We start from the raw sequence: 24,992 nt of genomic DNA, 5'->3' as shown, positions 1-24,992 counted from the left end.
AGGTTAGATGTGTGAGGAATTGTTTTCAATATGAAACCATGCAGCTTGAGCATCTTCATGATAGCAGCACAAAACAATAAAATTTCACTGACGGGAGTAACACTCATGCTATACTTTTGTTAGTACAGGCTGTGGAGAAGATGAGGCATATACTTGAGTGCAGTAGCTCAGTGTTACAAAAGCATTTTGCTTCTATGGAGTTCAATAAATAAATTAGGTATTAGCTTCAAATATAAACCAAATCTAAACATGCTGATCATTAGTATCAGTATTAGCACAGGGAAATCTAACTAGAAAAATCTGCTAGAATTAGACAGTTAGAGATGGAGAGACAGTTTAGAGAGAAATATAAGATGGAAAATGGGCTGTTTCATCATTGAAACATATGAAAATGAACAGAGCTCCTCATCATAGTGCAACCAGCCAGCAGAGGAGCTAGACCTGTGGTTGCTTCACTTTTGAGAAATGTTGCACTGTCCATGTTTTCCACAGTCATTGGTTTAGATCAAGGCTGCTCAATCCTGGTCCTGGAGATCTACCACCCTGCAGAGTTTAGTTCCACCCCAAATCTAACACACCTGATCCAGATAATGAAGGCCTTCAGGAGCAACTAAACATTAGAGTCAGCTGTGTTGGATCTGAACTCTTCAGGGTTGTAGATCTTCAGGACCAGGATTGAGCAGCCCTTTAGATGATTGAGCAGGTTTAGATGCTTGACTAAACCATTTCATATTTCAGTGCGATTTTCATTTTGAGAGAATTGTAGGAATCTAGAAGTCATAGAAAGATGGAAAATGGCAAGAATACCTCGTCAGTAATCCAATGTCTTCAACCAAAAGACTTCCCTAAATTTACTAGGAAGCGATTTTTGCTGATGATAATGGAGGATTTCCCTTAAATTAAAACCCTGTGTTGCAAGTTCCTATATTTGCCTGTTTTCTTAAGATTACCCTGCTGAAAATAACACCCAGTCTGGCAAGCTCGGGCTCGTTAGGCTGGCCAACTAAGCTGGTTGAGCAGCTTAGTTTTTGCCCAGCAAAGTTCATGTCTTTGTTTGAATTTGATGGATTAGCTGATCTACCAGCATGGACAGCCTTACCAAGATAGTCAACCAGTGCAATGAAGCTCGCTGACCAACATGACCCACTGCTGTGACCAGACTGATGACCAGCTTAGTTAAGTTGGTAATTCTGGTGGACCAGCTAGTCTGCTAAACTCAAATGAACACACACTATGCTGTTCAAGTGTAGGGTTGTTTGCATCTGGATGACCAGCTTGCAACATTTGAAACCAGCTACCAGCAAATGCAGGTCAACACAGTTTCTTTGGGTATTATACATGTACTTAGGGCTGGGCGATATGGTAGAAAAATGGTACATCACAATATTTAAAGATGCGATATTTAAGGTTCAGATACTACGTACAGTGATTTTTATTGAAAATCTGCTGCACATCTGTTTGTAGTGAAACATGCAGCTGATTAGTGTTTATTAAGCATTAACAATATCCTCAAACAACATTTTATCACGATGCGATAAAATATCGTCATATTGCCCAGCTCTACAAGTACTCCACGATTTTAATGATCTACTAACATGCGTTAGACACAAAATCCTGTTAAAACTATAAAACAGTGTCTCATGCATCAGACTGGGCAATACCTTTCAGAGACAATAACTTCTGGTTCCATTCACCACTGATGACTCCCTGTTTCCCTGTTTCCCTCCAAACCGCTCTGAGGGATCATTTACATCTTAACTGTTTAACTATGCAGAGAATTTTAAAACATCTTCAGAGTTCCCTGTTAAATAAGTCTGACAGAATAGTTCCCAAATGATTCCACAGAGGGTTTTCCTCCTCCCTGGTGGTCGTTTCTCCTGCTGCGATTATAATTGTATCAGTTTAAGCTGTGAAGAAAAACTGCATCCTTCAGGGATGTCACATACTATTGGTGTTGCAGCTACTTCAACACTCCCTGTGCTGCGTTAGCTCTGCGGGTGTGTGTGAAAGCTCGCTCGGTATGATTGCTCACACTGACTACTCATGTACCAACTATAGCTTTTCAACAGCACTATTAAAGACCATTAATGTTGCTAATGATAAATGACTCCAGTATCTGGAAGTGCCTTATGTTACTGCTGTGACAGGCCTACGATGACTTTAAGCACTTTTCAGGTTGTCTGAGTGCCCCAGTGCATGACACTGCCCTGCAAATGGTTTTGTAGTTAATCACCCCCCCTCCACTCTTCTTTGCAGAGGGTTCATAGGCCATGCAGGTAGTTTATGGTGGTTTTTAGGTATATTGTGGATCAATTTCCAGTTTAGCTTCAGCCATTCATCCCTCCAGCTGTGGAATACTACCAGTGCTGGGCAGCACAGTGGCTTGGTGGTTATCTCAGAGCACTGGGGTCTGGGGTCAAGTCCCTATCTGGCTGAAAACCCACAGTCCAAACCGGGGTGTTCAGGTGAACTGGTTACTCTAAAATTGTGTGGGAATGCATCGTATGTCTGTATTCCCAGATATGGGTGGAACCCCCTAGTGCCTGATGCAGACCTCCAGGTGGACGTAGGTCGTTTCCAGTTGAGAGTGAGCTGTGCGCAATTGACTGCTGCTTCTCGCCCAATATGTGTGTGTGTGTGTGTGTGTGGGAGGGTTAGTTGAGCGCTGAGTGTAAAGTATGGTGAAGGGTGTTGATTGTTAGGCATCCTTGGGTACCAGAATGGTGCTAAAAGGGTAGCGTTCAACAAACCACCCCATTTTAAAAAAATATATATACATATATTGTTTTTAGTTATTGTGAGGTGCAGGTCATTCAATCAGCAGGTGTACCTCTCCTGTTTCTATTTAGATTATTAGACATTAAGTCTAAAGAACGTGGTATTAAAACTTATCTAGCATGAGTTATCTGGATGTTCTGTAGCATACTTTAAATAGCGTGTTTTGTAACAAGGTCACAGGTAAGGTTTGTTTCTTATGGTTCTTCCAGGAAGAGGAACAGTGGAACGATGCACCACCCTCTTGACTCTTAACTCTTAAAATATGTAATCTAAAAAATGTTTGATGTTCTGCAAATATGACGAACTAAAATGTGTTTCCTTGGCTGGCTGTCATCAGGGGAATTTGTCTCGGAATATGGTCTTTTTCCTGACACTGGAAGCCTAATTGCCTCCGGGAATGTGGTGAACCGGGTGTTACTAGCATTGTGTTGTGCTGGGACTTGTGATAATTGCACCTGGTTGCACATGTCAGGAACTGGCCATTGCCCAAAATATGGGGATGCCTTTCCTTCTTTCACAGTTATGTAGCTGATGATGGAGCAGTAAAGCTAATCTAAGCTTATGTATAAATGGGACCGCTCTGGCTCAGTGGTTAGAGCTCCGGGATATTGATGACAGGGTGGTGGGTTCGATACCCGGGTTCAGCAAGCTGCCACTGTTGGGCCCTTGAGCAAGGCCCTTTACTCTCTCTGCTCCCCGGGCGCCGCAGCAATGGCTGCCCACCACTCCGGGCACGTGTGCTCACTGTCCACTGTGTGTGTTTCACTGGTGTGTATGTGTGTGTTCACTGCACGGATGGGATGAAAGCGGAAGCCAATTTCCGTCTGTGTCCGTCACAAATGGTCAATATGGTTGTCTTGTCTTGTCTAAATCCTCCCACGCTTACCTCAAACTATGTGGAGTTGGCCAGTAATCTCTAATAGACTTGCGGATGTGGTTTCTGAAACTGTAGGACTGTATATTTACATACATTTATAGTTCTCTATAAACAGTAGCAGGCCGTGTTAATTGATGGCATAAAGCTTCTCTTCACTACTTGTTAGCTACTTTACCTTTGCAGCTTATATTAAGAAAGGGGAAGGGAAAGGGAGATAACTGGAGGACATGGCTTTATTTTTGGTACCACGATTATGCTTGCTAAAGCTAGCTTTGACCAGTAGCCTATCAGTTCCTCTGTGATGGGGTCAGGGTAAAGTGTGTCCCCCTCTTTGGAGCTGTGTGTGTGTGTGTGTGTGTGTGTGTGTGTGTGTGTGTGTGTGTGTGTGTGTGTGTGTGTGTGGAGGACAGACTTGGTATTGTGATGTGGTTTGGAGATGCCAGTCCCTCCACCCTCCCACAAACACACAGCCTTTGTGTCCTCTATGGTCGAAGAGAGAGATTTATTTGGGCTTTCTTCAGCCTGTCTCTTCAATTAGAGCAGAGTCACTTCACACACTGAGAGATAGAGAACGAGAGGGAGGGAGAGGGAGCAGAGGGATGGAGACAGAGTGGGAGAAAGACAGAGAGAGAGGAAAAGAGAATGAATGAATGAAGGAAGGAAAGAGAGAGGGAGAGACCGAAGGAAGGAGGAAAGATGACTGAGAGATAATGACTGAGAACCAGAGAGATATTGGGAGAAGATCCAGATATCAGACTCCTATTTTTTTCTTTACAAACGGATATACCTGTGTATACCTTATATATTTGGGTTAATCCAAATCTCTGGCAGGCAGGCAGGTGTAACACGAGCAGATCTGTCACTTACAAAACCACACACAGCTCAAAGCTCGGGAATTAGACACAGAGACGTTGTAAACACTCACTGAAACCCTGTTGGAGGTGTGTAAACAGTGTGATTGGGTCTGGGAGGAACCTCATCAACAACCAGAGTGCAGTTCCTAGTAAGCTCTATTAGGAGGGGGCGCTGTGACAGATCTACTCCACAAAGATTAGGTTCATGTGCAAGACAGAGAACCCAGGCCCAGAGGCAGGAGGGAACCAGGCAGAGACAGAACGGGTGGCTGGAGGATAGAGAATGGGACAAATGCAGGCTCAGAGCAAGGGTCAGCAGCAGATACTGGTCAAGACCGTGGGCAGAACTTGGGTCAGGAGTTAATGCAGTGGGTGCTGAGTTAACAATCAGGGGCACAGGAACTGGAATCGATTGCAGAGCAGTAACCAGAGCAGCTCAAAGAGCAGGGCCAGTGGCAGCACAGCCCAGGGCAGCAGATCTTGGGCCGGATAGGAAGAATCAAAGGTCACGGCAGGGCTGGAGTCTTTGAGGCCTTGGGCAAGAGAGGGAGAATTAAGGGTATAGGACAAGGCTGGAGACTCTGCGGCCTTGGGTCAGGACAGGGAGACTTGAGGATCTTGGAATGGCCTCTAGTTGAACTGGATGAACTTACTGCAGCTCTATGGATCTCCTCGACCTTTGTGCCAGCAGCACCCTTCTTAGTAACCCAGGGACTGCAACAAGCTACGTGTAACCCCAAACATACTTGGGACTGAAGGGACCTGAGCGAAGGAGAGAGTTGCCTCGCCATGTATGTCACACATGTGAGCTGCCCAGCACAAGGCGGGCCCTGCAGTATCAACACCATGAAGACTAGTATGACTCACTGTAGTTGCTTAACTTAACACATGCACTCCTCACGATGCTCGGGTGAAGCCTATTTATATATTAGAGTTACAAAGTTGTAAATCTAGGCGAATACAAAAAAAACTATTCAGGCACTTGCATTCTCACGTCTCGTTTTTGGAGGGCCGTTTCACTCTTGTGTTTTTCAGTTTTGTGTAAATATGGACCATGTGATCTAACTGTTCTACTTTCAGAATGAGTGTCGCTTTCATACAAAGCTGTAAAAACAGGATACTTGTAGTGTGTGTGTGCACCGTAATATGCATCTAATCTGGTTTCCTGCACCCTAGCCTACTGAACTGGAAATGGGTGCATGACAGCGCTCTTATTTGTGTGTGTTATAGGCGTTTAAATATAATTATAGATACATTATAGCATTATAGTTACAAATAGGTTCTTTTTTATTACATATAGATACTTAAGTATAGCAAATGAATAATGTGCCAATTGTATTATATAATATACTTATGTTACACACATGGGTGCTTACATATATAATACATTAGGATTATTATCATTATTATTATTATTATTATTATTATTATTATTATTATTATATTGTTATTTTAAAAGGATACTTACAAATACTGTATGTGATACATATATGGGATAAATGGATGACCTATAAAAACATATGTTTGTGTTTGTGTTTTGCAGGCTATTCTCTGGCAGTGCAGAAGTTCTCTCAGACCCTGCAGACGTTCCAGTTTGACTTCATTGGTGACACACTCACTGATGATGAAATGAACATTGGTAAGACAGATACGTTTTGATCAGCCAGACGCTCATTAGGTGATTAAGTGCTCAGTCATAGCGTCTTCACAACAGCTATGTTTCACTTCGTAATGTGATCTACATAACGCTCTGATCCTGCACACCTGCATACTGACATATGCATATGTCTGGTGTGTGTGTGCGTTTTCATTATGCCCGACTCTGTGTGTTTCAGCTGAGTCGTTTCGTGAGTTTGCTGGGCTGCTACAGGAAGTGGAGGAGGACAGGATGATGCTGGTTGGTCAATCAATACTCTGTCTGTTTCCATGAGACTTGTCTATCGTCTTTTATCACCACAGTAACGTCCGTGTCACAATAACAAAGCTCTAGTAATAACACATACATACATATACCAAAAAAATATGCATACTCCCTCACACACACATAATTATATATATATATATATGTATTAAGTATATAATAATAACACGCACATGCGAGTCTGCGAGTCATTGTAGCTCCTGTCATTCAAACACAGTTTTGAAAAGGACGTATATATTATTAATATTATACGTACACACAGGCCTAATATAAGAAATAACTTTTTTAATGTATCACATGTGTCTGATTAATATTATTATTATTATTATTATTATTATTATTATTGTTGTTGTTGTTCTTAGAATTGTTATAACACTTACTCGAGAAACAAGTTGTGATTAATCATAGTAATAATAATAATAATAATCTTAATTTGTTCAGTTTAGATAAAAGATATGCGTGCAGAAAAACCTTTTATCTCCATTTTTGCTGTTTTATTGCCTTGTGACATTGGATTGGATTGGCTTTAAATGAATCTGGCAATTGTTGTTTCCATTGAGTCAAATTTTAACAATCTGTGGACCAACACTTCTTTTTACACTGACTTCCACTGAAAGTTTATATTTTGGAGATCTTTTTATTTGCATACATGTATTAACATAATACCTTGTGACTGATTGACAACATATGCAAATACATACCCCTCCTACACAGCAGTGTGACCAAGGAGTTCCACCCTGAGAACTGTTTACCCCACTTCCAAAGCACTTGTTTTAGCAATGTGCGCCGTGCATGAAGAGCGCCCCCTTTGTAGACATCCACTTTTGCTGTGTCCTGCAAGCTCCCTGCTGCTCGACTCATGTCAGAAACAGTCCCTTTTGTCTGCAGTGACTAATGCAACTAATGCAGACAGCAAGGCTGAGCAGCCAACTGACACAGGATTGGTTTCCCAACAGCTTTGTAGCATTAAGCTTGTTTTAAATGATTGAGAGTGTTTCCATTTAACAACAGTCTTTAATTTGTGCTGAGAGGGAAACCCAGCCCTGTAGTTGACAACTCAACTAGAACTGTTAGGAAATGTAAATTTCATTTTTTAAATATTACTGAACGGCTTTAGTATGTTCATACTGTGGATTAGAGCTCAATGGACGAGCAAAGGGTCATTATTTTATTGTTTTATAAAACATCTTGTCATGAAAAATCCCTGCCTTAAGCTGTAAGTTGTTAGCAACATGGCTGATTGGTGTCTGAAATGAGAAAAATTATGAAAATAAATAAAAAAAGAATATATATATATATATATATATATATATATATATATATATATATATATATATATATATATATATATAGCTGAATCAACAGTGAGTAATTTACAGCCTGTTGAAGGACAGGTTCATCATATGATCACACACACATACACACATGCACGCCCTGTAACACACAAATCAATAATTAACACTTTACGGCATAGCAGACCCTTTTGTTCCTTTGGCCTACATAACAGATCATACGCCCAGCCTGTTTAGTTTCCTGATTTTGGATTCATATTAATGATGTAAACGAGAGAACAATGCCCAGAGCATGGCTGTGAGTTTCAGAAAGTGCCTCGTTAGTCATGTTCCAAGCAACAGCCAAAAGCACAAACAGGACCTGGAGAAGCTCCTGGAAAAGAGATTTGGAGTGAAACTCTTTCCCGAAATAATTCATCAAACCCTAAAGCCCTCATCTGCACGGCATAGGATCCGAGCTGCTGTCAGAAACTCACAGCTTTTCCTTTTTCCTGTTATGCACAGCGCTAGTCCATCAAGCACTTGGCCTGCATTGGCGCTGACCCTTACGGTGGACGGGTCCGCAGGCGGATTTAATTTACCTGAAAATGAGGTGAAGGAGGTCAACTCCACTAGATCAAAGCTGCTCTTACCAGAACCTGGATGCGTAAATCAGTTTGAAGGCATAGTTTGGCACAAAGTCAGGCTTATAGACGTTTTCCCCCCTTAGCCCAAATGTTATCAATCAGTTGAGACATATTTGATCACTGAAGCAAAGAAAAAAGGACACAGGGGAAAATGTAAGGTGGTGATTTCATTGAAATGAATTGGGTTCCACTAGAACCTGATTTTTGTCATCTTCTGGTGTTGCCATATCAGTGTCGTCCACCGGTTTTCCCAGTGGTTGGGAAACGGTAAATAAAGTTTGATTACTAAGCTTTGTGTATTCATCAGTAATTTGTACCTATATTATTTGAATCTGTTTAGAAGCAGATCTACAGCTCACAGTGAGAGCTAGCCAGGCTAAAGTACCGCTTTAACACATGGTGGAGGTAGTTTCACACACTGTTATTACAACTGAGACCCACTGAACAGTAAACAATGAGATATGCCCTATAGTCGTTCTCACAGCAGCTCATTATTTGAACCCAGGTTAATCAGAAACATTACATAGATGTGATGGAAACAAACTTTAGTAGGCTGAGATGAACCATTCTACTTTGTGGTGTAAAATAAGTGTCAGTGTTTGACAGCAGCCTTATTTCACTGATCAGATTTATTTGGACGCTTCAGAACATCAGAGCACTGCATTAAGTTATTAGTGTTTGTGCAGATTTCCCTGATTTTCTGGTAGCTGATGCAGCTCATCCCTCAATCGGTCACAGTTTAGCGAGCCGGCTACAGGTTCAGTCAACCTGTTTTATGGTGTTTGGAGTTGTGGCTGGATAGCTAAGCGTACTTCAGCGTAGTTATCTTAGCTTTGCTTAGTTAGGGGGCTAAAACTACAACACACCAAACCCATGACTGCTTAGCTTAGAGGCACGATGCTCCATGTGGCTAAGCCTGGGGCCTGAGGGCAAAGAAGTGATCATTGTGTGAAGCTATGCTTAGCCAAGGAGCTAACTTGGCAATTAGCTGACTGGCTAACACAGTAAAAAGGGAATGGTGGACCTGATAATGGCAGATAATTGGCCTATATACTCACACACAGTGCATTTTAGCATGCCATGGTGTGTGGAGCTGCTGTGGGGGGCTTTTATCGCAGCTAGCTTAGCAATTAATAGGCCGTCACAAGATAATTGCCCGATAATTAGCCCATATACTTTTGCAAAGTGTGTTTTAGTACAAAACTGTTGGTAGAGCTGCTGTAGCTGGGAGCAGAGGTGTGATTTGTGTGCTCGGCTCTGCTCTGAGGAGCGAATTTACCCATTAGCAGTAAAACACAAAAGTCAGTGTGGACACCATTTCTGATATAGGGGGATGGGATATACATGTGTGTTCAAGTTCAAGTGTCTTTGACGGCGTCCGCTATATCCCTCACCGAAGTGAGCACGCGTGTGTGTGTGTGAAAGCTGTTGTTCCTGTACTAGACTAGAGGTACACCAGTGCTGCGGTAAACACAGGACTCATCACGCACTCCTGAGAGCTGAGGTCATTATTATGATGATGATGATCCTGTTAAACGCTGCAGAACCGGCCCGTCAGGAGGAGCTAGATTCTGATGAAGTGATCTGTCACTGACCTCTTTCCCGTTTACCAAAGGTTTTACACCCGCAGCTACAGCTTCCTGCATTGTCTCTCTCCCCTCTCGCTTGCTCACAACAACACACACACACACACACACACACACACACACACACACAGGTTTAAAACCAGTTCTGCTAGAGATAAAAAAAACCTATGTAAGCACACATGACCTTACCTTCTTTTAATAACCATCTCTCTCTCTGTCTCTCTCTCTGTCTCTCTCTGTCTCTCTCTCTCTCTCTGTCTCTCTCTCTGTCTTTCTCTGTCTCTCTCTCTCTCTCTCTCTCTCTCTCTGTCTCTCTCTTACTGTCTGTAGGTACAGAATGCATGTGATTTGCTTATTAAGCCTCTGGAGAAGTTCAGAAAAGATCAAATCGGTGTCACAAAAGTAAGTGCCCCCCCACACCCCGCACACATACACATACCAACACTTTAGTATATTAATGTACAATCATATGTACAAAATAGATTAGAAAATGAATTATTATATAATAAAAATAACAACTAAATAATGAAAATAAATAATAAGTATATTATAAATTGACAAAGAATTAAGGGAAAATGATTATTTAATTGATTGGTAGGTAGGTAGGTAGATAGGTAGATTGATTGGTAAATTATTTGTTTGATAGATTGATTGGTAAATAAATAAATATATATATAAATAAATAGCTTGATTGATTGGTAAATAAATATATAAATATAAATAAATAGCTTGATTGATTGGTAGATAGATAGATTGATTGATAGATAGATTGGTAAATACATTGATAGATCAATTGATTGATAAATTGATTGGTAAATTAACTGATAGATAGATATGTTTATATGTAAATCAATAAATAGATTGATTGATTGGTATATATATATATATATATATATATATATATATATATATATATATATATATATATATATATATATATAGATAGTTCAATTGATTGATAGATAGATTGGTAAATAAATTGATAGATTGATTGGGAAATAAATTGATTGATAGATAGATTGGTAAATAAACTAGTAGATTGATAGAGAGATAAATAGAGGTAGGTAATAAAAACACTTCTATATAAGATACAGGTACGTAAGTGTTGATTTTTTTCACCCTGTCTCCTGTTTGGCTGTGTGTGTGTGTGTGTGTGTGTGTGTGTGTGTGTGTGTGTGTGTGTGTGTGTGTGTGTGTGTGTGTGTGTGTGTGTGTGTGTGTGTGTGTGTGTGTGTGAGAGATGGGGGGGATGGATTGGCTTATATAGAACCCTTTGTTTTCGGAATAGCTGCAGATCAAAAACACAGCAACATGTCCTCAGGTGGCCCCTATTGGTTCCTGTACTCTATTCATAGCGTGACCCCTCATCACTGTATTTGAAACTATGTAATGGTGATCTAACAAAGCCAGGAAGTGAAAGACTCATTTGGTCAGACTCAGTAGAGTAAAATTGCCGGGTGTTTTACACAAATATGACTCTGGTTACACGGTTCTCGCAAGCATCGTCCTGCCCGCTGTCAGCTCGCTTACTGCAGATAGCAGCACTGTCCCTATCAGTGTTCTCCCTATTACAAGTCAGTGGAGTGTCAGAATGATTTGGAAGCGAAATGCTACATAATGTTGCTTTAAGCCTTTGCTATAGAACCTGTGTGTTATGTAAGTCCCATCACATTTTTGTGGTATATTTATATATATATATATATATATATATATATATATATATATATATATATATATATATATATATTACTATATTTATATATATATATTACTATAAGTATTTACCACATCCCTATATTACATAGGGATGTGGTAGGACTCTGCACTTGTTTAGGCAGCCACTTTAATTTTGCAGTAATAAGCAGATTACTGTCCCTCATCTCCTGACATTTACACGCCTGTTTGTGTGAAGCTAGTGTCTGCTCCTTTGAACTGTAGCACCGCTGGCATTTAGAACTGCTATACCACTCGTAGATTTACAGAACTATATTTACCACTATATTTATATATACTATATTTACCACATCCCTATATTACATAGGGATGTGGTAGGACTCTGCACTTGTTTAGGCAGCCACTTTAATTTTGCAGTAATAAGCAGATTACTGTCCCTCATCTCCTGACATTTACACGCCTGTTTGTGTGAAGCTAGTGTCTGCTCCTTTGAACTGTAGCACCGCTGGCATTTAGAACTGCTATACCACTCGTAGATTTACAGAACTGTCTGTGAAAAGGCCAGCTTCCAGAGAGAGAGAGAGAGAGAGAGAGAGGGGTGGGGGGGTGAAGTGTGAAGTGAGATCACAAAAGAGAGACATAGGAGCGAAGTGAGACAGAAAAGAGAAAGAGAGTAGGAGAGGGATGAAGTGGATCGAAGAGAGAGGGATGAAGTGTGAAATAGAGAATGTGAGCGAGAGAGACAGAGTAGGGATGAAGTGTGAAGTCAGCGAGAGAGAGGGAGAGAGAGAGGGAGAGAGAGAGGGAGAGAGAGAGGGAGAGAGAGAGGGAGAGAGAGAGGGAGGGAGAGAGAGAGAGAGAGAGAGGGATGGATGAAGTGAGAGAGAAAGTGAGCGATGATTTTAGACAGTGCTTGGAAAAAGTAAACGTGGAAAAGTCGCGTGCCAGACATCAATCCACAACTTTCCATAACTTCAGTTTTGACTGTCTCTGCAAATGTGTGTGTGTGTGTGTGTGTGTGTGTGTGTGTGTGTGTGTGTGTGTGTGTGTGTGTGTGTGTGTGTGTGTGTGTTAGCCATTCATATCCACTAGGAGGAGCACTGAGCTTACTCAGTAGTGTAAAAAAACAAGGATCAGTAATTTAATCAAAATCAAAACAATTTTGAACAGTTAATTAGAAATTAAGGAAAAATATGATCAACACACATATATGATCATAAACATTATATATATATATATATATATATATATATATATATATATATATATATAGTTGAGTAAATGAATGTGTTGATCATATTTTTCTTTTATTTCTAATTAACTGTTCAAAATTGTTTTGATTTTGATATATATATATAATTTATTTTTTGTATGGTTTGGATTTTGTATGTTTTAGAGTTTTTTTTATTTCTAATTATTTATTTATTTATTTATTTTGTTTTTTTTGTTTTTAGATATAATGTTAGATGTGATGCAAATGCCATATCACCTCAGAATCACTTTGTTAGACAAAGTGTGAGGTGTCCATTGCGGTTGATGAGTGCTGCAGCTCTTAGGGAGAACAAGCTGATAGCATGTTTAGTGGTGCTGGCTTTGACATTCTCATGTCTTTTATGAGAGGGAAGTGGTTGGAGGATATGATGTACAGGGTGAACAGGGGTCAGAGAATTTTGCCAGTGCACTTCTTGACCCTGCTGTTGGGTAAGTCCTGAAGCGTCGACAGAATACACCTGATGATCTTCCCTACTGTTCTGATCATGCTCTGAGGTTTGGCTCACTCTTTTGAGGTGATCCAGACCAGGTGGTCAAGGATGATGATGATGATGGCCTCAGTGATTGCTGTGTAGAACTGCATCATCAGGGTCTGTGCTTTATTGGCTATGGAGGCCATGGTCGCCTCTCAAATCAGATGGTATGTAATGAGCTGAGGAGGTGATCAGATTGTTCAGATGGTATGTAATGAGCTGAGGAGGTGACCAGACTGTTCAGATGGTATGTAATGAGCTGAGGGGTGACCAGACTGTTCAGATGGTATGTAATGGGCTGAGGGGTGACCAGACTGTTCAGATGGTATGTAATAAGCTGAGGAGGTGATCAGACTGTTCAGATGGTATGTAATGGGCTGAGGGGTGACCAGACTGTTCAGATGGTATGTAATGAGCTGAGGAGGTGACCAGACTGTTCAGATTGAATATAATGGAATGAATAGTGGTCAGACTGTTCAGATTGTATGTAATGAGCTGAGGAGGTGATCAGACTGTTCAGATGGTATGTAATGAGCAAAAGGGTGATCAGATTCAGATGGTATAAAATAAACTTTGGTGATCGGACTGTTCAGACGGTACGTAATAAGCGTAAGGGTGATCAGACTGTTCAGATGGTACATAATGAGCGTAAGGGTGATTGGACTGTTCAGATGGTATGTAATGAGCGTAAGGGTGATCGGACTGTTCAGATGGTATGTAATGAGCGTAAGGGTGGTCAGACTGCTTAGATGAAATGTAATGAACTTTGGTGATCAGACTGTTCAGGTGTTATGCAATGAACTGAGGGATAATCAGACTGTTCAGATGTTATGCAATGAGCTGGGGGTAATCAGACTGTTCAGATGTTATGTAATGAGCATATGGATGATTAAACTGTACAGATGGTATGTAATGAGCTGAAGGGTAATCAGACTGTTCAGATGGTATGTAATGAGCATATGGATGATTAAACTGTACAGATGGTATGTAATGAGCTAAAGGGAAATCAGATTGTTCAGATGGTGTGTGATGGGCTGAAGGATGATCAGACTGAATCAGAGCTGAAAAGCGCTGTGCTGGCTCGGTTGCTATGTGTGAACTGCGGAAAGACATGATTGAAGAGCATGTGAATGATATAACATAAATCATCGAAATTCTCTTCATGTACTGATAGAGCTGTTAAAAATATGGTGTGTGTGTGTATGTGTTCCAGGAGCGGCGTAAGAAGTTTGAGAAGGAGAGTGAGAAATATTACTCGCAACTCGACAAACATCTCAACCTCTCATCTAAGAAGAAGGAGACCCAACTACAGGAGGTACAGTAAAAAAGCGAGAGAGAGGGAGATTAAACAGACTGTCTTTTGGTGTGACATATAGAAATAAGCTTTGTTCTGATTGGCTGTCCTGTGTTGTGTCTTATTCAAAAAATAAGACACAACACAGAAAAAATATACTGATCTGCAGTATAAGTGGGCGGAGCTAAATGTTTGTAGGCTGAATATGAATGGTATGAATGGTGTGTCAGTGGTTTGTTTACGCTTTGCATGTATATGCATCCACATTTGCATTTACAGAATTACTGACCTCACTCAGTAATTCACTCACTTAGGGGGTTAGGTTGACCTTCCTCTATGATGCTAGCCATCTGTTAGCTGATATAACAGAATTAATGTACTCCTCCAGTTAAGCTTCAGTGGTGCTGTGTTAGCGGTTGAGCTTTTGGCGTTGCAGGGGTAAAATATGCTCGAGCATTGTCCCAGCACTGGTAGAATTGTGTGAAGAGTGAGTCCTAGCTAGTGTGGAGGGAGGGGTGACTTGGAATATTGAGCCATATTACAAAAATTGGAAAAACTAAAAAAAAAAAAAAAAAAAAAAAATCAAGAAACCCCCAGCAGTGATTAGAGTTACCTACTTAGTAACTCTTCATCAAATTTACTTTCCACACAGTTCAGTAGAAACAAGTGCAGAATTACAGCACAGACTTGGTTAATAAACAGGGTAAAGAGCAGTGAGTTGGATTTTTGCAGAAGCAGAAGCTGAACAGCTGTTTTTCTTTTTAAGCAAGGTGATATATGGTTTAATTATTGTCAGTACTGCATTATTGCTTTTAAATTATGATTCCTTTGGGCATTCTGTTGTTCATATTTCTGTTGGAAATTCCAAAAATGTGTGCCTGTGTGTGTGTGTGTGTTTGTGTGTGTGTGAGTGTAGGCGGATGAGCTGTTGGATAAGGAAAGGCAGACGTTCTACGAGTCGTCTGTTGAATATGTCTACCAGATCCAGCAGGTGGAGGACAGAAAGAAGTTTGATATTGTTGAGCCTGTAAGTGTGTGTATTGCCCTACATACACACAAACACATTTGTGTCATTCGGTTGAAAATAAGTCATGTTTAAACTGCAGTCAAAAAGTGTTTGGATAGCGGCATAAAATTAAAACTAAAATTAATAAAAGTAAAATTTCAGAATGTATATTGATACCCTATATTATGCCACATTTAGTTCTGACCTCGAGAAGACTGAGAAACTAAGCTGTACTACTCTTCCTCATTGATTAAATGCGGATTAAATGGGGCGTTCATATCTGAGCTGTTGTGCTTCACAGATGTACATAAGAAATGTCCTGTTAATCATTTTTTTGTGTTTTAGAGTCTAATAGTAAATATCAGTAATAAAACTGCAGTACAATCCTAGTAAAATAACTAATACAATCAGTAACACAACTGCGGTATAATAAAGAAAATCTGTAATAAAACTGCAATACAGTCATGGTGAAATTAGAAATAAAATCAGTAAAAACTACAATTACTGGTTTAAAACATTAGATTTGGAGATTTCAATATTAATATCCAAAAAGAATTGAAATAATTGGAATTAATAGCCTAATATAGAGTGAAGTTCTAGTAACATGGACATATATGTATATATGTGTGTGTGTGTGTGTGTGTGTGTGTGTGTGTTTGACAGGTGCTGGCTTTCCTGCAGAGTATTTTGACTCTGAATAATCTAACGGTGGAGATGACTCAGGACTTCTTGCCTTATAAACAGGAGCTGCAGCTAAGCCTGCAAAATGTGAGCCAGTTACATTCATCAGTCTACTGTCAGTTTGTTTAATCAGTTACTCAGACGACTCTGCTTCAGACATGCAGGCTGCTTCAATCCGTCATGTTTAGTCTGTGCACTACATGATTCAGTCATAACATTTTTCATTTTTTACCACACCACCACTGACACTTCCATCTGGTTGGGCTACACTTCAGATCATCTGAAAATTACACTGAGGATTTTTCTTTCCTAATTAAACACAAACATTCTTTAATCAACCATTCTTTAGCACCATCATTCTCCACCAAAACCCATTGTTCTTCACCAAATATCAGTCTCCATCAGACACCATCATTCTCCTTCAAACACCAAACCAAACCAGCATTTATTCTCCTACCAAAGACCACCATTCGCCCAACCATAATATAATATGAGTTTTATTTTTATCTATGTTTTTTGTGTTTTTTTTTTTTTTATATTGTGTAAAACAATTCATGATGAACGGACCAATAGAAATTGGACATGTATATGTGTGTATATATATATATATATATATATATATATATATATATATATATATATATATATATATATATATATATAGTTTACAAGAAATGTATTGCTTGTGTTGTTGCTGTAGACACGTAACCACTTTGAGAGCACACGAGAGGAAATGGAGGAACTGATGAAGAGGATGAAGCAGCCCAAATCAGTCTTTAACAGGCATGGCCAGCAATCGACTATAGAGGGCTTCCTCTTCGTCCAGGAGAAATGTGAGCATAATACGGCATTACAGCAGCTTACAACAGTATATGAGTGCCCTGAAAGAGGCCACTCATCATCACATGTATGAGAGAAATATGCTGTATTATGTCTCATAACTGTTTAATGAGACTATTAGAGCTACTTCACCATCTGACACCACCATTCTGCAACCAAACACCATGATTCACAAGCTGACACCACCATTCTACCGCCAAACACCGTCATTCTCCATCTGACACAACCATTCTTCAACCAAACACCATCATTTGCCATCTGACACCACCATTCTCCAACCAAACACCATGATTCACAAGCTGACACCACCATTCTACCGCCAAACACCGTCATTCTCCATCTGACACAACCATTCTTCAACCAAACACCATCATTTGCCATCTGACACCACCATTCTCCAACAAAACACCACCGTTCTACATCTGACACCACCATTCTGCAACCAGATACCATCATTCACAAGCTGACACCACCATTCTACTGCCAAACACCGTCATTCTCCATCTGACACCACCATTCTCCAACCAAACACCATCATTCACAAGCTGACACCACCATTCTACCGCCAAACACTGTCATTCTCCATCTGACACCACCATTCTCCAACCAAACACCATCATTCGCCATCTGACACCACCATTCTACCGCCAAACGCCATCATTCTTCATCTGCCACTACCCTTCTTCAACCAAACACCGTCATTCTCCATCTGACACCACCATTATCCAACCAAACACCATCATTCGCCATCTGACACCACCATTCTACCGCCAAACGCCATCATTCTTCATCTGCCACTACCCTTCTTCAACCAAACACCATCATTCTCCATCTGACACCACCATTATCCAACCAAACACCATCATTCGCCATCTGACACCACCATTTTCAACCAAAAATGAACATTTTCTTCCATACCCACACCCATCAATCTTTTTTGCTATCAGCCACAAGACCTTCATGTGGGTCGAGTCTTAATGAGAAATATGCAGATTTCTGAGCACCTAAAACGCAAACCTGACGCAGACTGGGCTAACTGTGTGCTCTTGTCCCATGATTGCCAGTTATTATGCACTCTGAAACATGTCCATTCTTCATCTAATTGTCTCTGAGTGCTCATATTTTGGGCATAAACGGGTGCTCAGCCACTCCGACAGCTAGAAGATGGAACTGGGCTGCCTGCAGTCATGTGAGAGATCACCTGTCTCCGTTAGAAAACAGCTTGCATATTTGCAGCTAATTATCTGTGATCAAGCTCCTGCAGTCCTGCAGACCGCTCTGTCCAGAAAAGCCGCTGAAGAGCACTCACCTCGCTGGTTTGTGATGACTAATTACTTAATAAATTGCTTTGCAGCTGGAGTGTGTGACTGGGAGTGTAATTGTGGTGTTATTAATGTGCATTTCAAGTAGCGCAAACCGCTAAGTGTCGAGAACATGCATCCCTAAGCTCCAATTTGTAACCCAAAGCTTGACTACTCCAGCTTTCAGTAATTATTACACACACATTAAAGGATCAGTCAAACCATCCACAGCTTCCAGGCTCTGTGTGTTCAGTCCTGCAGTTATAAGAGCAGTGAGGCTCGACCGCACGGCCTGTCAGCGGGGTAGCGGCTGAACACGCTGCTTTAAGACCCCACAGACCCCACAAATGGAAGTGTTTTCTGTTACAACTTGTTATTTCTCTCTTGCTCTCTCTCTCTCTCTCTCTCTCTTGCCTCTTGCTCTGTTCTCTCTCCCACTTTTCGTCACTCCTTTTAATTTCTCTCCTTCTCTTTCTGCCCCCTCTCTCTCTCTCTCTCTCTCACTCTCTCTCTCTCTCTCGTTCTCTCTCTCTTACTGTCTTTCTTTCTCTTGGCGCCCCTCTCTTTATCTCTTTCTCTCTCTTTCTCACTATCTTACTGTCTTTCTCTCCTTCTCTTGCTGCCATTATCTCTCTCTCTCGCTCTCTCTCTCTTTTGTCACTCCTTTCTTTTCCTTTCTCTTTCTCTCTTTCTCTCTTTTTCTTTCTCTCTCTCTCTTTCTCTCTTGCTGTCCTTCTGCCTCTCTCTCTCTCTCTCTCTCTCTCTCTCTCTCTCTCTCTCTCTCTCTCTCCCCCCCTCTCTCTTTCATCCTCTGTCTCTGTCTCCCCCCCCCCCTTCCTTCTTTTCCTCCTCTTTCTCTACCCCCTCACTCTGTGCTGTGTGTTAGGGGCGTTGGGGATGACCTGGGTGAAGTATTACTGTAAGTATATGAAGGACAGTAAGGTGCTGCTGTTGCTGCCGACAGAACAGAAACCTGCAACCAAACAGGTAAAAAAACACCCCTCTGTCCAGATACCACATCACCTCATCCTCAGCTCTGTCCTCTGCTCCTTAAAGCGACAGTGTCTCTCTCTTCTTACCCCAGTCATAGTCAGACAGACAAGACATGTCTGGTTCTTCTTTATTATCAGCACTGCAGCTACAAGGCTAATTCATTCTACACCTAATAGCCACTTGTACCCCTCCAATTAGCACGGTGCTATCTGCATGCCTAAATCATCACACACTCCACAAAGCATGTGGAGTTGAAACTAAAGAAGCACGACGCCTGGATTGGCTAACTGATTATAGTAAATTCAGTTTTCACCAAAATATTGCTTTCATGTTTGTGTGACTGCTTGATTTTTAAAAAGTATCACTTCACATTAATTGTGACTTTTCTAATATATCCTTTTCTGTGTCTCTTGTCCCCCGCACACACACATGCTCACCCTCTCTCTCCCTGTCTTTCTCAGGTTCCTGTTGAGCTCAGGCTGAAGTCATGTATTCGCCGTAAATCTGAGTCTATTGATAAACGCTTCTGCTTCGACATCGAGACTCAGGAGAGGTAAGAAAGCCGGCAGAGACATGGCAGACTTAAAAGGCCAAAAGAGTGAAGAGTGAAACTCCTATAAATGCAGATGTGATCAGGAAAAAGTGGCTTGTCCCTTTGATCTCAATATGACACTGAACAGTCCCTTTTAGACGACGGCGCACGTTAGCATGAAGATAGGGTTGCTACATGTATCGTTCTTATTCTTATTATTTTTATTTACTATGTTTATTGGATGTATTGCTGTATTATTACACTTGTATATGCATATGCAAATAAATAAAAGGCAAATTGGATTTATTAGATTACTCTAGATTGGACTGATTGTCATTTTATAGTTTGTGCAGTATACACTCTGAAGCTGATTATTGTTTCTATGGTAACTTTTGCCATAGGCCCAGCGTCACTCTGCAGGCCATCTCTGAGGCCAACAGGAAGCAGTGGATGGAAGCCATGGATGGAAAAGAGCCGGTGAGCTAGGTTTATTGACAGCATCTCACTGTAGCGCCTCCTTCTGGCCCAGAAGAATAACTTATTTCTCTCTCTCTCTCTCTCTCTCTCTATATATATATATATATATATATATATATATATATATATATGTGTGTGTGTAATGTAATTTATTCTTTACTAATTATGTAAATATATTTAAATAGTATAAGCACATAGCAGTTTTTCAATGGCAGCAAGTCATATTTTGTAAATAATTATGCCATTCATTATATTTAAACAGTATAACAAAACCTACAAAAACAAATGTACATAATATACCACAAATCTACTGAATGATGAATGAAGAAATTAATACTGTTAATACTGTTCTCTTGGTTAAATTATCTTGGAATTCTCTTGGTTAAATTATGTAATTCTGTGCAAATATGTGGATTGCCAAACATTTTATAATATTATTTACTCTATTCCCACTCTCCATCTCCAGTTACTGGGTTCAGTCTTTGCTTCATCACAGTTCTCTTGACCTAAAATGCCTCTCTAATTTTGTTTTCTTGTAGATATACCATTCCCCCATTCACAAACAAGCTGAAAGTATGTAGCACTTTCTTACGGTTTCACTTACTAGACAGAGTATGATTGATAATTTGTAGAGCTTTACTTTACAGAGAAAACTTTATTGACAGAACTTCATAGAAAGTTTATTTCTCGGATAGAACTTTTGTAGGACTTTTGCTTTGTGCATGGAACAGGGTAGAACTTCATAAAACTTTCACTGCATAGACGGAGCTTAATAGAATTTCATGTAAGGTTTACTTCATTTTAGATCAAACCTGATATATTTTACTTCATAAACAGAACATCATAGAACTTTAACTTCATAGGCAGAATGTGAATGAATTGAATAGGACCTTAGAGCAGCAAATAACATTTTATTATTAGTGTTTTTGTCAAGAAATGCTCATTTCAAAAACAACAACAAAAAAATGGAACTGTTAAATGATATTAAAATCTGTGTGTTTTGCAGTTAAAATTCCAATTTTAAATATTTTTAGTATGTGTTTTGTTGCAATAATTGATTTATGTCTGGTATTTGTTTTTCCTTCAGTGGAACTGAATGAGACTGGCTTCAAATTTGTTAGAAAATGCATCAACGTCATCGAGAGCAAAGGTAAAATCGACTGTTCCTCATCAGTCAATAGTCAAAAGTCAGTAGAGACATCAGGGTGTAAACACTAATCAATCAGTAACTCCAGCTTAAATGGATTTGTGCTGGCAGTGAAGGAATAAAATATGTCAAGCATCCTAAACAGCTCAAGTTCATCATTTATTGTGACGCACACAATCACATTTACCGTTAAAGTCCCGTTAAACAGGTTGTGACGTCCTCGGCAAGAATAACTGTTAGCTTTTACTTTCTGAAAATCCACTCCCACAGCATTTTTACTGGCAAACAGCTTCTCTTCATTGTTTACTGTAGAGCTTTTGCACCGAAGCCCTGCCCAACTGCAGGGTGCATTTTACCGCTCCTCTCTAGAATCATGTACTAAATCCAATCCTTTGGTCTTCCGAGTGGTGTAGCTGTCTAAGCGCTGGCTTTGTCCCAGCCATCCAACAGTTTTTAGAGATGCAGGAGCAATACATGTTTCGGAGAAGGCATCTACTAGGCTTCACCCTCCCAGTTCTGGTAGCAACATAAGATAGGGGGAGTCCTAGCTAGTGAGAGGACTGGAAATTAGTAAGTTGGGAAAATTTGAAAAGATTAAAGTTGTTAAACTGTAGTGGTGAGGAATTCCACTCTGCTCACTGGGATCTAGAGCCTCCTGGAGTTTCCCAGTAATGTATCAGTTCAAACATCAGCCTCCCACTGATCTCCTGGTAATTAAGCCAGATCTGTCCGATTCATTTTACCTGGATATCCACTCGCTTGTGTTCACCCTGAACCCTGAACCGATTTAATTATTGTTATAGTCCCGGGTTAAAGTGCACAGTGAACCAGAAAGTGAACAGAGCTCCAGATCTCCAGCTTCATCAAATTCAGTTCATAAAAAAAGTCTCTCCCCTTCTTCTTTCCTACAGACACAGATGTGGGATTGAGTGGAAGTTTACAGTCTGCACTTTCCACACAGTCTCTTTACTAGTCTTATTCAAACTAGTTCATTTGCATGAAGTTGGAGCTTGACTTTCTTATAGCTGGAGTTACTTGTGACCCCCCCTGTGAACCTACATCTGAGTTTTCTTTCTAAATATGTTAATCTGGCTCCTCAGGGCAATCTTCCTAAAGTCTAACAGATGTCTGCTGTATTTCACCAGTATTGTTTTCCTCTCAGTTTGGAATTGGTAGTCCTAAACGTGGACATGGCATTGCCTTTTCCTTGAGTCTGAGCAAACTGAAGAGCTAAAGCTAAGGCTAAAGCTAAACCTGGAAAGCTAAATCTTGAGTCCATCTGATGCCTGTCACCTTCCCGCTTTACCGTGGAATTTATCGGCTGGTTGCTAGGAAGGACAGGAGGTCCCAGTGTAGCACCATACCTGGAGATATCCGTGGCTCACCATCCACACATAGCCACTCCCCGTATGCCACGGTAAAGCAGAGAGGAATTGGAAGGACGACTGGCCACCCTGCATCTATATATGGATTTGGGCCTAAAGATCTGTGAAATCACAACCACAGTTCAAAGTAAAAGGCTTAAACATCTGTGCGGTGCCATGGTAACGTAAACTAAATTTGGTTTGTTGGTGACCGAAGGCTGTCCATCACACACCTTCATTAAGAATATTAAGACCACGACAGACAGTTCTCAGAGAGGTGTTAGAAGTGCACTGTGGCGATTGTTGAGGGGTGTTGTATCATATTTCTGCTTTTTAAAAAGCTTTCTAAACGCTTCACTTAACACCCAAGTTTAGTCTTTTACAAAAAATTCAATATATCACAGTGTGTTCCAAGAGATTTAAAGGACCCATATCCTACAGTATCTGTGTTGTATGTTGATATTCGTCACCTACAATTTGAAACATAAACATGCTCATAAATAATTTTTACATGACTACTTTGCAACTTCACCTTATACCTTAGAAATGAACAGGCTGTGCCTGTTACCTAGCCTTTAAGATGAATATATGTAAATAAGCTCTGTTCGGATTGGCCGTTCTATGTTGTACCTCTATCACAAAGCACTCACCTCATGTGAGTTGGGCTAAACAGTCATTGAACTGTATATGCTGGGGAACTGTGTGTTTTAAAACTACGGTGTTTACGGATCACTTGTTTATTTCAGTAAAGGTGAGGGAAAGTCCAAAAAATTCCATCATATTCCATTGTTTTCCATTATATGGGCTTTTTAGTGAAATAACACAGACATGGCCAAACTGTGACTTTTCAAACGGGAGATATTCTTTTAATTTAACATAATTTATTGCAAGAGTACTTACAAGAATAATACAGGCTGATCATCAGTGTAGTTTGGGCAGTTGGTAGATTTATTGTGATGGTGATTTATTAGGTATACTTTGTTAAAAATTGAGTTTCAGTCTGGTTGAGCTGCAAAGCAGCATTTTTCTTTTTTTTTACAGAAGTGTGGGGAACAGAAGTCAGCGTGTTTGACTACATGTTTTACACACTCAATCTCTCACACACACGCACAAACACACACGCACAGCATGCATCTGACAACAAGCCATATACATAAACACTCGCACATACACACGGAACCAGTAGAGGGCAGCAGTGTGCTGCCGGATGGAGCTTGGACACTTCTTTTGCAAACACGTATCAGCTCTGATACAATACTGTATTTAAGTGTCAGTATCTGCACTGATATCATACTGTATTTAAGTGTCAGTATCGTCGCTGATACCATACTGTATTTAAGTATGAGTATCAGCACTGATATCATATTGTATTTAAGTGTCAGTGCACTGATACCATACTGTATTTAAGTGTCAGTGCAATGATACCATGCTGTATTTAAGCGTCAGTATTAGCACTGATACCATGCTGTATTTCAGTGTCAGTATCGGCACTGATACCATACTGTATTTAAGTGTCAGTGCAATGATACCATGCTGTATTTAAGCGTCAGTATTAGCACTGATACCATGCTGTATTTCAGTGTCAGTATCGGCACTGATACCATACTGTATTTAAGCGTCAGTATCAGCACTGATACCATACTGTATTTAAGCGTCAGTGTCTGCACTGATATTATACTGTATTTAAGTGTCAGTGTCTGCACTGATACCATACTGTATTTAAGTGTCAGTATCTGCACTGATATCATACTGTATTTAAGTGTCAGTGTCTGCACTGATATCATACTGTCTTCGGAATCACACACACAAACGGCATACAAGAACAGGCATGGATCATCTATGTATACTGGATGAAAGTAATACATGCCTTTATAAAATATGCAAATAAATATAATAAATATTGTTAATTAACTGACATCTGTAGATTAAGATGTAGTGTTGGCTATAATATAGCATTTATTCTATAGCTGTATATTTTGCAGTGAAGAAACAGCAAGAACAGTA

The 24,992-nt window shown here is 40.2% G+C and overlaps 1 protein-coding gene across 1 annotated transcript in view; it reads left to right on the top strand.

Moving 5' to 3' along the window:
- ophn1 (oligophrenin 1) overlaps window positions 1-24,992 on the top strand; it is an 83,174-nt gene that overhangs the window by 7,613 nt on the left and 50,569 nt on the right. Inside the window, exons 2-13 of the mRNA XM_072676628.1 lie at window positions 6,053-6,148; window positions 6,345-6,406; window positions 10,265-10,336; window positions 14,567-14,668; window positions 15,564-15,674; window positions 16,317-16,421; window positions 17,035-17,167; window positions 19,362-19,462; window positions 19,930-20,021; window positions 20,402-20,477; window positions 21,017-21,050; window positions 21,565-21,627. Of these exons, the coding sequence (XP_072532729.1) occupies window positions 6,053-6,148; window positions 6,345-6,406; window positions 10,265-10,336; window positions 14,567-14,668; window positions 15,564-15,674; window positions 16,317-16,421; window positions 17,035-17,167; window positions 19,362-19,462; window positions 19,930-20,021; window positions 20,402-20,477; window positions 21,017-21,050; window positions 21,565-21,627 (1,047 nt within the window). The remainder of the gene's footprint in view (window positions 1-6,052; window positions 6,149-6,344; window positions 6,407-10,264; window positions 10,337-14,566; window positions 14,669-15,563; window positions 15,675-16,316; window positions 16,422-17,034; window positions 17,168-19,361; window positions 19,463-19,929; window positions 20,022-20,401; window positions 20,478-21,016; window positions 21,051-21,564; window positions 21,628-24,992) is intronic.

This window comes from Salminus brasiliensis, chromosome 1, assembly GCF_030463535.1.
Source record: "Salminus brasiliensis chromosome 1, fSalBra1.hap2, whole genome shotgun sequence".
Lineage (NCBI taxonomy): Eukaryota > Metazoa > Chordata > Actinopteri > Characiformes > Bryconidae > Salminus > Salminus brasiliensis.
Note: the sequence above shows the minus strand (reverse complement) of the source record. Positions and strands in the feature narration are given on the sequence as shown.